The sequence below is a fragment of the Anabas testudineus genome, chromosome 17 (genome assembly GCF_900324465.2).
Source record: "Anabas testudineus chromosome 17, fAnaTes1.2, whole genome shotgun sequence".
In the NCBI taxonomy this organism is placed as follows: Eukaryota; Metazoa; Chordata; class Actinopteri; order Anabantiformes; family Anabantidae; genus Anabas; species Anabas testudineus.
Genome location: NC_046626.1, coordinates 10,979,634 through 10,993,833, shown reverse-complemented (window position 1 = coordinate 10,993,833; position 14,200 = coordinate 10,979,634). Strand labels below are relative to the sequence as shown.

At 40.6% G+C, this 14,200-nt stretch overlaps 1 protein-coding gene across 3 annotated transcripts in view; it reads left to right on the top strand.

Annotated features, from left to right (window-relative positions):
• fgf12a (fibroblast growth factor 12a) overlaps positions 1-13,873 on the top strand; it is a 31,127-nt gene extending 17,254 nt beyond the window's left edge. For all 3 annotated transcript variants that reach the window (XM_026373872.1, XM_026373871.2, XM_026373870.1), the window contains 3 exons: positions 4,351-4,454; positions 12,162-12,360; positions 13,550-13,873. In XM_026373872.1, coding sequence (XP_026229657.1) covers positions 4,351-4,454; positions 12,162-12,360; positions 13,550-13,665 — 419 coding nt within the window. In that variant the 3' untranslated portion in view covers positions 13,666-13,873. The remainder of the gene's footprint in view (positions 1-4,350; positions 4,455-12,161; positions 12,361-13,549) is intronic.
• The last annotated feature ends 327 nt before the right edge of the window (positions 13,874-14,200 follow it).

Here is a 14,200-nt window from a genome sequence, read left to right as displayed (position 1 = left end):
ACTACAAACATGCCTCTGCAGCGCCACCATGTGGACAGTTATAACAGTTTTTGCGTTTTGGCTGAAAGGAGTAGTAGTAAAAATCCTTTTACCTCGGATCCTCTGTTGGATGCTTCTGAAACGTTTTGTAAATGCCAATTGCCATTTAATTTTCTGTAAAACACTCTTTTGATTCCCTGCTCATCATGCTGTATCAAAACTTCTAATCTGGTACATACCCTCTTCAGTTCTTATCATTGTCCTTTTCTGTTGAAAATGTTTGGGCAGGGTCTTGGGAATTTCAATGGGAAAGCTGCTCAATACACTTAACCAGGCAAACCAAACTTTGCATATTATTGTAGAACACTATGAACGCTTGTAGAGATTCATGCAGATTGGCCACAAGGGGGTGCTACAGGAGGAGCTTATGTTTTCATCTTCATAACTCAAAAACTGTCATTTCCACAGGTTTGAAATCTCCTACACTACTACCATCTGCAGATATGCTTAACATACTAAAATATTACAGTGTCCACGCCACCATGTGGCTAGTCATGGAACTGCAAATTTTAAACTCATAATTAAACGTAAGCGCAAACAACACTGAAGCCTGATACCATACTGGAACCTGCTGGAATGATTAGGAAAACTAGAAGCTATGACAGCTTCACACACCCATTCTTTAGGAAATGTTCTAGTCCTTTATAAGTCATGCCATGGCCTGACTTATAAATCACAAAGTTCTTTTAAAAAGTGCAATTTTAGAAGGAACTTTTGAAGAAATTCCACAAGGAAGAGTGTCCTCTTTTCTGCATTATGCAATCACATGCATGGATATGCAGTAAATGTGTCAAAACCTACTCAAATGTTTTATGAAGCTTTAGTTTTCTCAACAGAATGCTTTTCACAGTGAGTAAATACAATATTTATAGTATTTATATATAGAGTATCTTATAATAACATTTATATTCCTAAGTAAAATCAATTCCAAAGTCCCTGCCCTGGCATTACTAAGTAAACCATTACTTCTATGTACACTGCATGATTGTAAGTGTCACATTGTTTTGATGGATTCGTCTCTTAAGATTTTGATTACCTCAGCAAAATTTGCTTCTTGGAAAGACCCACTGTGTACTATAGCCCCACAGCTTCTCTCACTGTCAAGAAGATCCTTTCCCGAGCAACATCTTTGCAGTATCTCACCACAGATCCATAGTGGACTACAAGTAGATAAATAGGCTCCAGGGATAAGTCCCTAAAGCTCTCACACCCCTTCCACCCTGAGAGAAAAAGAAAAGAAGAAAATGAGTAGAGTCTTCTAAAACGTATCGGCTTCTGTAACATCTCCTATGGGAAGTGAAGTATCAAGAAAAAGATAAATGTCAGCGGAGAGTGGTCATCAAAGTGATAACGACGACACTCGCAGTCTGGAAGGAAGCCAGACAGGAAACCAATCACAACCTTTCTTCTCTAAAACATCCTGCTCATCTTAACGAAAGCCCGAGCCAAAGCTCCTCGTTCATAGCAGTCATGCGACAAAAAGAATGGTCTCTCCCTCTCATTGCTTGCTTTATATTTTGACAGTTCTTTTGTGAGAACTAGGCCTACTTATAGTATAAAGAAACAGACTTTAGAACAAAGAGGATTGATGCACAAGCGAGAAACATTATGACATCCACATAATGCAGTTGCATTTTGTACAATGGAACATTTTTTGGGGCCTCTGTTGTGTTGTAAAGGTTTTAGCTGATGAGGTTTTTTGTTGTATGTGAGGGTTTCCCCAACCTCAAGGTAATCCTCTTGTTAAGCAGTCCCGCTGGCCCATGGACGGAGGAGTGCAGTGAATAATTCAGCCACGGGAAACTAAAAATACCACCTCTGCCGTTTGTACCAAATGAATTATTCTCTATATGAGATGCCTCAAGCTCTGAGACAGTTCGAAGGAAGATACTGGAGAGCAGGAGATGCTGAAAGAGTAAAAAAAAAAAAAAAAAGGCAGTGATTAAGACTAAACGGACAAAGACGATTTGGTATTCAGGTCTCACACTGAACTATTGATTACCGAGCTGAACTATTAGAATAATAGATTAGCCCCACCCTCAAACCGTGGCACTCCATGACCTGCAGCATCCTCAGCAGTAGCAGATGCGTTAGAGTAATTTTTTTCGGGGGAGGTACAGTGGAACTGATGGGATTGAGGCGCCTGATGCCGCCTGCATAGTGGGTGGGTGTGACCTGCAGCTGCAGTGTGTTGCAATTTAATTTTTTATTATATTGTACATTTCTGTACTGAATGACATTGAGGATAAGTGAATAGTTTTAGTGGGATCAGTGTATACAGATACTGTTTTTTTTAATAAGTTAGTGAAATTAGTTTGACCCAAAATATTCACTACTTTGAGAAAGAAGAGATTTTCTGTGCAAAACGTCTTTGCTGACTGCAAGAGATGTGAAACAGCACTGAGTTAATTAACATCAGTGTTCAAATTTAAGCAGTTATTGCTGTGATTGTCATCAGTTGATCGCCTGCAGTAATTAACTTCACACATTGAGGCGCTATGTTGCTGCTTATGAGCCACCTGCAGCATCAGGCGCTAACATCAGCCTCTGATGCTGCTGGTGTTGATGGATGGTTTCAAGCAAGACTTTTAGATTAGATAAAAACCCAGTCAGTAATATCAAGTGTTTGGCATCAAGAAGGAGGAATGATGGCAAAATATTAATAAACACAGTATATAACACACATAATAAACCACCATTATACACCTTCTTTAGGATTTGCATTCTCGATTTGGAGAAATGCTCTTGGCATTTGAAGTCTAGCTCTCTAAACCTTTACCGCAGGGTTTACTTCCTGCTGTGCCAGTATTCCTCACATCAAAAGCACTTCCTATCTGCAGGATTTGCTTAAGGCCGATTGCTACTTCACTGGAAGCCTTGCTGTTTCAAGGATTTTGCTTTATTGGCTTGTTTGAACCTATTTTGTGTGGCCCTTTGACAATAGGAGATCCCTGGAAATGTCTTAACACTGCACCTGTCCAGCTGCTGCCTTTCTCTGTGAGAGATAGGATTGAGCTCATATTGGAAAGAGGAATAGTCTTTAGAATAATCGGTTGGTGCAGCTGTAATTATGGAATCCATCAAGTGCCGGAGCTGCAAACAGAAAAGCCGGACATTTAGAAGGTAGCTGAATGACAGCTCCTGTCAGTTGTGCAATTTTTTGGCAGGCAAATGGGAGCAGGACTGGCAGATTGTAATTATAGCAAAATAGTGTACTGGCTCGCCGTGTTTTATGTCTATCGTCCTTTTACTTTTCAAGCCAGACTATTATAGTGACTCTTTTTGAGGGCCCGTATTGCAACTATGACTTCTCAGAAAAAAGCTAAAATATGTTTTGATAGGTGGAGGTGCTCCTGGGTTTTAGCGATACGTGACAGAACTGTGGATGGTGCCGCTGACAGGCACCGTCACTCATCTCTGGGTGACAAAGGCAGCCGCCATGAAAGGCAAATGGCACACAGAGTGAGGGGCCTGACAGGAGGGACCGAGAGAGTGAAGAAGAAAACAAAGCAAAGAATCCAAATTTGAGACCAAGAAGCCCAAGAAAATAAGATTTAAGGTTTCTGCCTCAAACGTTCAGCTCTCAAAGTTAGACACGATTGCAGCAGTGGTCAGTGTAGGTGGCTATATCACCTGCACAAGTGGCCTGAGGGCAGATTGAAACCATTGGCAGGCGAAAGCATCATGTCAATATTTATTGAGTGAAATTGATTCTGGTTGGAGGACAGATCCATGCTGGCACGTCTTCTCTTGTCCCCGCAAGCTTTATCAGATCAGTCCGCATCGCCACTTGCAGAACAATCATTCCAACAACACAGGGAGCCTGCAATGTATAAAGAGTGTCCTCTCACCGTCACCAGCCAACCTATGAAAGTCACAGTTCAGTCCTTAGAGTCGGTGAAACCCGCCCACTCGCTTGGTACAGTGATTCAACCTGATTCTGTCTTTTTGACCCACAATAGCAATTACATCTCTTTGAACCAGAGTTCTTGTATTCAAAAAATAACGAAGTAGATAGCTGATAACATACTTTATCATCTTTCTGATAAAAATGTTTCAATATGTCAGTTTTTGATTTGTGCTTTAACATTAATGATTCACTGTTAGTCTGAGGCGTCTCCGTGTCCCCATTGTCTGTGTCCTGTACCGTTCACTTTACCGCTGAAAGATAGCCAAAGAACAGAGATCAGAGAGTGCCGTGTCGACACGAGTTAGGTGAAAACTCAATTGTCCTTTTCTGTCTTTCATGTCTGACGTTTCTTTTGTCTCTGTGTATCTGTCTGTCCCTTACTCACTCTGCCTGTTCTGCAGCCCTGTTTAATCTTATTCCTGTCGGACTGAGAGTTGTGGCCATCCAGGGAGTGAAGACTGGCTTCTACATTGCCATGAATGGCGAGGGCATGCTCTACAGCTCGGTAAGGTCATACCCCTTGCTCCTGTTAGGTTGGGCGTGGGTGTGTGTGTGTGTGTGTGATTTAGAGCAGTGTAATAGTTCACTTACACATGTTGTGTTTTGTTCTGTTTGTTGTCTCTTTTAATAACCCACTGCAGCAAAGACTCAGCGCTTCCAAACCCTTTCATCTCTGTTCTATTGGAGAGCTTTTCAGATGTGCCTTTGTGTTGCAGCGCAGCACTTATTCCCCCCTTTGTTACTGAAGCAGCACCGTGCATGTTTTACATTTAATTTGACATCAAGTTCAGTGCTCAGCCCTTTTAAAAATTGCCTCTTCTTCTTTTACTGGCTGCTAATGGAGCCTCGTTATGCATATGTGTCGCTAAAAACAGAAATTCCTCTGAAACTTTTGGTGGTCTGGTACTTTGATGTGGACAATATTGCTTTGTTCAACAGTCCTTTGGATTTGCTGCTGTGATAAAATTGTACTCTAAACCCAATTTTTAGAAAAGTTCTTTTCTAAAATGCAATAACCAGCTGACCAGCTTATTTGTATTCTATTATCATCAAGAATTTCTTGCAAAGTTTTAAGTCCGCAACAAACTCAAAGAAGTTGGAACAGAGATCAAATAGGACTGAAAAGTTTATAAAAGATTAAAGTAGTACGGTTCTGAATTATTCAAAATTAACAGTGAAGTGCTAACAAGTGAGAATAAAAAACAGCATCGACTCACAAGACAATTGTCAGTCAGTTCAAAAACAATATTTTTTAGTGCAGGACTGCAAAGAATTTACAGTCTAGAGTACAACTAATGTTGTGAAAAGTTCAGGAATTACTGCACTTTGGAAAACCATTGTCACTTAACACCACTGCCACTGCATCCAGAAATGTACCCTACAACCACAATAGTGTGGCTTCGTAGATTCACAGATCAGGTGCCCGACTGGCTTATCTGCAATCCTATTGAAAATAAATGGTGCATCAAGAAAATCGGACGACACATCAGCTATTGAGCATCTTTAGTCTCCAGCAAAATATTAATGCACAAGTGTAACAATTAGGAGTTTATTTAAGTAAGTTGCAGACATCAACCTATACATTTGCTTATATTCACTCATAATATTACTTTGATATTCATCTATGAAATGCTTTGACTTGTTTCTTTGTTCAGCAGTAAATTTGAACCAGCTGTTATTTTTATGTTAAATAGATACTGTCCAGTGAAGTCCTAGCAAATACATCTCAGAAAAACTAAAAACATAATTTCAAGACTCAGATGGAGAGAAAACTACACAAGACATCAGAAGCAGAGGCTGTTGTGGCTAGCAGTAGCGTGGGTGGGGATGGACACAGTCACAGATGTCAGACGGAGAAAATATGAAGCTGTAGCTGCTGCATTGAGAATGAAGACATGCTTGTGGAGCATGCTTTGTGGAAATGTGTTGCAGGAGGACAGTGTGTGTGCAAGACAGCGAGAAAAAAGAAATGTAGAGACAGGAAGAAATTCCTAGTTGGCATAGTTATATAACCTCCATTCTCCCTGTACCTAAGTCTATTCAAAGTAATGTTGCTGAACAAAGGGGGTATAGGGTTGTTGCATTACCACAAACATTCGATGAGGGACTCTGCAACAGTGCTCTGACCAGCAGACAGCCCACATGAATGTCTGACAAAAGCAGGAATTTACAAACTGCCCATCAAAATTTTTCATTCACAAAATACTCATAAAATGAAGGACACAGTGTCAGCCTGCATTTATTGATAAGGGACTCACTTTACTGCAACGGAGACAAGGGAACATTTTTGCAATAGGCCGGATAAATGAGGTACATGATGCATTTAAAATAAAAAAAAATGCACTTGAATAATTGCAGAGGCTGTGCATTCGGAGCCATTATATCTGAAGAACAAGCATTCTCGCTCAGTACAACTTGATTGCTAGTCCACAGATGTATGAGCACTCGCAAGTTCAGAGCAGGATGTACAATAAATGCGCAGGTCGTTATGACTCATCCAGGTAGATGGATTCATTCATAACTATAGGCTCATAAACAAGTGCACAATTCACAGCCCTACTATGATCCTCTCCATCCACCTTCAGTCACTCCCACATAGAAGTCTTTTCATTTATTGAATTGACTTCAAGTGGAGGATGCTGAACCCCCCATAGCCACCCAGTATTGATCAAATCATCATTTGCGTCAGGGTACATGATTATTATTAATTACAGGTCATTCAGTACCTCATTAGCAGATCGCAGCTTTCAGCCTGACGCACACATCATCTCTGTACTTCATTTTCATAATCACTTTTATGAGTGCAGGTGCAAACGTTTGACCTTTCCATCACAGGGTGTTTGTCAGAAGGCATTTCTGACATTTTTGTGCTAAAAAGCTGAAAGGTATTTTTAATTAAAGGCATGAAACACATGGACTCTGTGTCCATATAGAAGAGATCCACTTTGAACGTGCACCGTGCGACATCAGCATGCACTGGTAAGCAGAATGCGGTAGTCTGGATCACGGGGAGGATCCTAAACCTTGGGAAGCCACAGAGTGCTCCTAAAAAAAAGTCTAAATTGACATGCAAACCACTGGATGACAGCTGCAATAGCTTTGGTTTCTCTCCCTAATTTCCTTTATTTCCCAGTTAAATATACCAATACAGATTATGTATATGACCTGACAGTGTGAGAACGCCTTAAGTGTTTCAAGAGCACAGGAAATGGGAACATTACTTTATTTACACTCTGAGTTCTCATGGTACAATCCCAGCCATAAAATAAGTCCTTCACTTTCATCCCTCATACATACTCAGATTTACTTTTATTATTATTATTATTTGTCTGGATCTTATCTTTTTCTCCCTACCTCCCTCACTTATTCCCTATAGCTCCACTCTCTCTGACAAGGTCTCCACTTCCGCCTAGTGCCTTTTTAAACTATAAAGTACAGCTTGTTTGGTTGTCTTGTTTTGTCTTTCCAACATCTGAGAGCAGAGATGCACAGTTCTCTTCCTCACAACCCTTGGGAGATAATTACTGAGGGATATCCCCCCTCCCTTTCATTCCTCCTCCTGCTTCTTTGCACCGTCTTGTTAGTGCGAGACTCTGCCAACTTCATCTTCTGCGTGTGATTAGACAATGTTGGCGGTGCAGCCTTGACAGCCATGTGTCTCTGTCTTTCATCTAGGTGCTGGAAAGGTACCTAACCATTGTTATGTTACGTTACTATTACGGTTGATCAGTTAAGCAGTAGCATATATGTTTGCCGTTTCCTACAGGGAGTGAAGAGCTCACGGTTGAGCTTGTTGCTGACTGGTGATAATGGTTGTGTGGAGTGTTTAGCGATGAAGTGCGTGGGGGCTGAGCATCTACACTGAAGAGTTCCCTTCCATTATTTATAACACTTCTCAATATGACCTAGTTTACTGCACAGCAGTAACCACTGTTCTCTTTCTCTCTTTCTCTCTTATCTATCTATCTATCTTTCTCTCTTTCTCTCTTATCTATCTATCTATCTATCTATCTATCTATCTATCTATCTATCTATCTATCTATCTTTCTCTCTTTCTCTCTTATCTATCTATCTATCTATCTATCTATCTATCTATCTATCTATCTATCTATCTATCTATCTATCTATCTATCTATCTATCTATCTATCTTTCTAACCACCTACCAATTTTACAGTCTTTTTTTTTTTCATGTCACAGAAAAAAAAGTGCCGCAGTAAAACCTTCACTGAGGGCCCTGAGGGACTAGTGACAGAGAGTTGGTGAGGAAGGTCAGGGAGAGTTTCCCGATTTTGTTCGAGGGCATTTGTCAGAAGTACCTCCCATGTCTGGCTCTTTTTCTGTCTCTAGAAAAAAAATGTTACAAGAAGTTATTATTGTGTTGAATCCGTACGTGTGCATTTGTTGTGTTTTTGGGTTCATTAGAGCTGCAACTGTTGACAGTTACTTAAGTCTATCACTTGATTATTTATATTATGTCAGAAAATGAAAATAGCCAATTTCAAAAGCCAGTTAGTTATCTAAAAATCCAGTGTTTGGTATTTTTGCCTAATAAATGACCAGATTTATTTTCTGTCTGTATACCACTACTGTCTTGGCACTAATGTGCAGGCCCATTATGCAATACAGTTCCTGTGATGACAGTGCTGAATAAAGATAACTAATACAAAGTGCTCTCTGCAGGGAAAGAGAGAAATAGGAAATTAAGGAGAGGCAGGAAATAAGTAACGGAAATTTAATCTTGGCATAATCAGTATTCTGTCTTTGACCATTTCAGTGTTCCTATGTGTTCCTTTTAGCCATTATCCAAATGTGTCCTCTCTGGAGGAGTTTTGATGGGACAAAGCAGAACCTTGTTTCAAATCAACTAACTTCATGAGTGACAGAATGAAAGATAAAGATAGAATGGAGGGATAGAAAAAGTAAGAAAGAGTCTTTCAGTAATGTCTAGACAATCCCAACCTGAATGTCTCCTAGAATAATAATGAGCTCCCTGGGACTTCCAAGGAAGGCCTGGGATTCTCACTGGGGCCAAATATCTCACATGCACCAGTGGCTCAGGCCCATATTTAAATGGAGGTCCTCCCCAATCCTCTGCATCTTTATCCAGAGTCAAAGAACGTCTGTCGGCAACAGCAGGGCTCCTTAATGCAGAGTCAGAGAGCTGCCTCCCTCCCAGGAAGGAGGCAGTAAGTGATTTGAATTCAGGATGCGTTCAACCCAATTCTGTCGGCAACCTAATTTTACATGCATCACATTTTGAGCTCCTGCTTCTTTAACCATTCCCGCACCTGCACTCACGCCCACCTTCCACAGGTTTACAGACCCACATGCCACCTGATTCATATCTGTCTGGATGTATAGTCTTCTCGTTTTGTTTAATATCGTGTGGCAACATAAGCCAATTTTTAATTGTGTGTGTTCAGCAGGACCTCTGTGTTTGTTTGTCTTTATTTTCTTACCGAGACCCCTAATGTTGGCGTGGGATTGATCTCACATGCTCAATTTCACTAACAAGCCCTTTGCTTTTCTCCTTCAGATCAGCACAGAATATAAATAAGTGGCCTGTTAGCCCTGAAATGCACCACTTTTTAAAATTAATTTCCCTTGTTTTGCAGTGGTAACAACTTTGGCTAATTATTTATACTAGGAAGTGACAGGGCAAACGTGCTGGTATACATTTAATGTGACAGTGCATATATGTTGTCCTGAGTTTAAGTACACACACGTTGGTTCACTAGTGTGTATTCCTGTGCATCCCCTTGGCTATGTGGTTCATGTGTGTCCATTAAAGAGATCTCATTATTCATGAGAGACTCCGACCCTGTCTCTTTACCTCATATTTCCACTCAGTCATCCACAAACAAGGTACTCTGTCAAAGACTTCAAAGTCACTTACATTTCAACCCCATCATTCCAAAGCCACAGCCAGGGTGCTTTCTAAACTGCTCCAAGCCTTTTCATAGACAGTAACGAAGTGTTGTCCTTGAGGAGAAATTTGGAGTGGATTCTACAGTGTGTCAGCAAAGCACAGTGGCCGTTGTGAAGGGTAGAATGGTGACGAGCACTTATGGGTTTGTGTGGGTGTGTTTGAGCTCCAGACAGATGAATAACGGATAACGCCTGCTGGTGTGTAATGTATAACTGCCTTCCCTCCTGCCCACTCAGACACATATGTTCACACACAAGCACACGCAGCCAGACAGGCTCGACGTAACCCCTAGTGCCACAACAGGGAGAGACACGTCTGCTGTTTGACAGTGTGTCAGCACGCCCAGATAAACTCTGCTGCCATATCTCCACAGAGCTCGTCCTCCCTCCCGCTGACCAGCGAGACGTTTCCACATCGCCGACCACGTGACCTCACCTTCCCGAAGTCCTTTACACAGCTTGCCGTGCACTGCTGTGTCTTATAAATGAGTGGTCACACACACTGCGACTCGTTTAGTTGAACTATGCCATGCCATGCAAGCAAAGGCACAGATACATATACTCATAAAACAGCCTTGAGTTTGACTGGGGTGAGTTTAGAGCTGCAGTATTGTTTTTTTTTTTCTACAGGAATAATGGATCAAAATGACTATTTGTAATGAAAGATGTTGCGCTTAACTATGCAGTTCTCCTCAGCACAGTCATCTTTGTTTTCATGTATTATTCAGTTTAAAGTAAGGCTGTCCACAGTAATAGATACTGTGTTAAAATGTGTGATTTTTCACTGCTTTAAGCTTCAAAAACAATTTTATTCACTTCCACTGGAATCGACAGTCTAACCTAGTTTAATAAAATGTAAAGCAAAACTCTGAGAACATATTCTTATTGTTTTCACATAATGTTTGTCATCCTTTTAAAGACTCTCCTACTGTCTATCTCTCACTCTCCCTTACTCTCAGTGGCGCACAACGCGTAAACAGTCACCTCCAGCCGGTAGCAGAATTGGGCTGTCAGTCAAATGGACAGCCTTAAAAGGGCACAGATCCCTGCAGGACATATTGACGAATAAAATACAGCACCAACACCCAAACACACACACACACACTTCCAGTACAAAGCATGCTTAAACCGAGACGGCCCAGCGTCCACCGAACCAGCTGTTCCGCATCACCCACATCTAATCTGGAAGCACACAACTTCCCCGTCCTTCAAACTGGCTGGCGCTAGATTGTTTTTCACCCTCCTGGAAGCATTCAGATGAGGAGAGCAGGGACGAGGGGTAGGGGTGATGCGATTTGGCATCCACTTGCTTTATTAAGTATAGGTTTTGTGAGAAAAACTAAAGCCACACATTGTCCAGGCTATTTAGAGGTCAGTGCCACTATTATCTTCATCGAAACTGAACAAATTACCCAAGTTACTGCAGCTTAGATCTGTAATGGTTTACAAAGAAAAGAGTATTACTTCCTCTACTGCATTGTCATGGCAATAATTTGTCACTACTTTCAGTCTAGACGGTGTATCCAGTGTGTGTGTTTTTTTTCCTCTCCATCTACTGTGTGTCCTCTTGACATTCTCCTTGACTTGCTGCCTTGATAATGAAGCTGAGAGATAAAAATCTTCTAGTGTTTTCTGTTATTTTAATGGGATTCTAATAAGACTGTCAGTCTCATTACTTGGATTTCAAATGTGTGTGTGTGCGTGCATGTGTGAATGCAGTATGTTTACTGACCTTGGCATTGTACACATACCAGTGATGACAGCCAATATTGGCACAGTGAAACAGGCATAGCTTCCTTTTTTTTCTTAAATTACATTTTTATTCAAATCTCCTATCTGTTTTGTTGCTGGTTATTTCTGCTTGTTTAATACTGACGTGGATACAAATTATGTTTGCATGTGCACATCCATTGTTGCATCAATATGTCTCCCTTATGTGTGAGTAATGTGTAAGTTTAAATAAAACTAAACCACACAAAACACATGTGATGGAAAGACTTGAAAAAAGCTGTTCACACTAAACAATTTTCAGATTATTACAGAGCTTAAGCATTTGTCCAAGTAAGAATGGTTTTTGCCACTGTGAATACTTAACGGGTGTGTTCAATAAGTCACAATAGATTTCTGTTGTTGTTGTTTCTCATTAGCATAAGCATGTTGTGTATGTCTGTAATTGTGATTTAGTTGATGATTGGATCAGATGTTATGGCCAATCAGCTCAGACAACCAAATATTTCACACGCTTTTTCTTATCACTGCATTCTTTGCGCTCTGATTTTGCAGGAGATGTTCACACCAGAGTGTAGGTTTAAGGAGTCGGTTTTTGAGAACTACTATGTGATCTACTCGTCCACTGTGTACCGACAGCAGGAGTCAGGCCGTGCCTGGTTCCTTGGCCTCACCAAGGAGGGGCAAGTCATGAAGGGCAACCGGGTCAAGAAGACTAAGCCCTCATCTCACTTTGTACCCAGGCCCATTGAAGGTATGAGAAAGAAAAAGCTTGAAATAGATCTGTATCTGTGTGTCTTTCCAGTTTGCTTTGTTTTCAATATGTTTTTCAAAATGCTAAACCATCTGATGTCTGTTTGGGCTCCTACAGCCAATACACATACTATCCAACCCACTCACATGCTCATGCAGAGCTCATGTCATGTCTTGCAGACAGTGTTTTTAAAATTAAGTTTGTTCACACTACCTCAAAAATGTAATGGTATAGTATAGTATAGTGTATTTTTACCTATTCATGGCACTTCTCTTTTCAAAACCTGCCCATATTGTGCATCACGATTTTTAGCTACATAAGTTCCCACAGGAAGACTTCCACAAGCTGGCCAATCAGAAGAGAGTGGGATGGGGGAAGGGTGTCTCACAGGAGCTCAAACAAGCCTTTTTAGTCTCAAGGCCGAAAGAACTTGTATTTGCACTTGTATGATAAAACCACTTTAAATAAATTACAGTAGACTGGATTGGAAAACAGTACAATACATTTGCGGTAAATATGCCGGGAACCTGTCTGAAATTTATAGATTCAAATGAATGGCAATAGGATGTAGATCAGTAGGATCTGATCTCTTTTTAAAGTAATAGTTTGATATTTTTGATATATATTGCTAAATGTGAAGCTATTTTAATTAGTATGTATGTATCAGTATCAGTATCAGTGCAGGTATGTTTGAAATGTTTGAATTTAAAGAGCCAGGCTACCTATATCCCGTGATGTTAAGCTAACCAGATGCCAGACTAGCTTTATAGTTAGTAAAGACCAGTGTGTGTAGAGAGACATAGACTGCCTCACCTAACTCTTGGCCAAAAAATCTAATTAGTTTATTTCCTAAAAGGGGAAGTATTAGGCTGAAGCATCTGTTTTTAAAAATGATCATCAACATGTTTTTAGTGAGAGCTGTGTGTGAAAGATATTATCACGAAAACTTGTCAAGCAATGTGATAAAAGAAAGTGCTGACATGACCCTAATTCCCCTTTCCCTCCCAGCCTGGTGTAATTGTCCCTCTGGCCTCAAACCTGACCTTGTCTCTGTATGCGCATCCATCTCTTCAATCTGCTCTCATCATTCCCTTCTGTGCCCCTCAACCCCTCCCCGTGTCTCGTCATCTCCTTCCCTCTCCTATTTCTCTCCTCCTCCCCTTTTCAACTCTTTGCATCTCCACCATAGTTTGTATGTACAGGGAACCTTCACTACACGAGATAGAGGACAAGCACCGCTCCAGGAAGAGCTCAGGGACTCCCACCATGAACGGAGGGAAAGCTGTGAATCAGGACTCCACATAGCAGCAAGGAAAGGGGCTTCCAGCAGGGTGGGTGGCCTCATCCTGACTGAGGGGAAAGGGCCATAAGAAAACTCATGCCCCCCCTCCCCCCTAAGTACATACCACCATCCCCTCTGAGAAAAAAAAGGAACTTGCGACAACAGTGAGGAGCTATTACTGTATTACTGTACACTTGAGAGAGGAAAAACTGAACTCTTGCCTGTGAAAACCTTTTAGACTATATATATATATATATATATATATATATATATATATATATATATATATATATATATATATATATATGAACAACATTTCCAATCAGGACTTGACCAACATTTTATGCAAAAAAGAGAAAAAGCTGTGATAAACAAAGGAATGGTGGTCTCTCTTTACACAAATACAAATATCTATCATTTCCAATTTATGCTGTGAAAAACAAGCTTTAATACATGATGAACTTTCATACACTTTTTTTCTAATGCTATTGCACTGTCATATGCTTTATCGTGTTATTGTTGTCAGTGATAACAATATCATCTTCATTTCTAATCGGT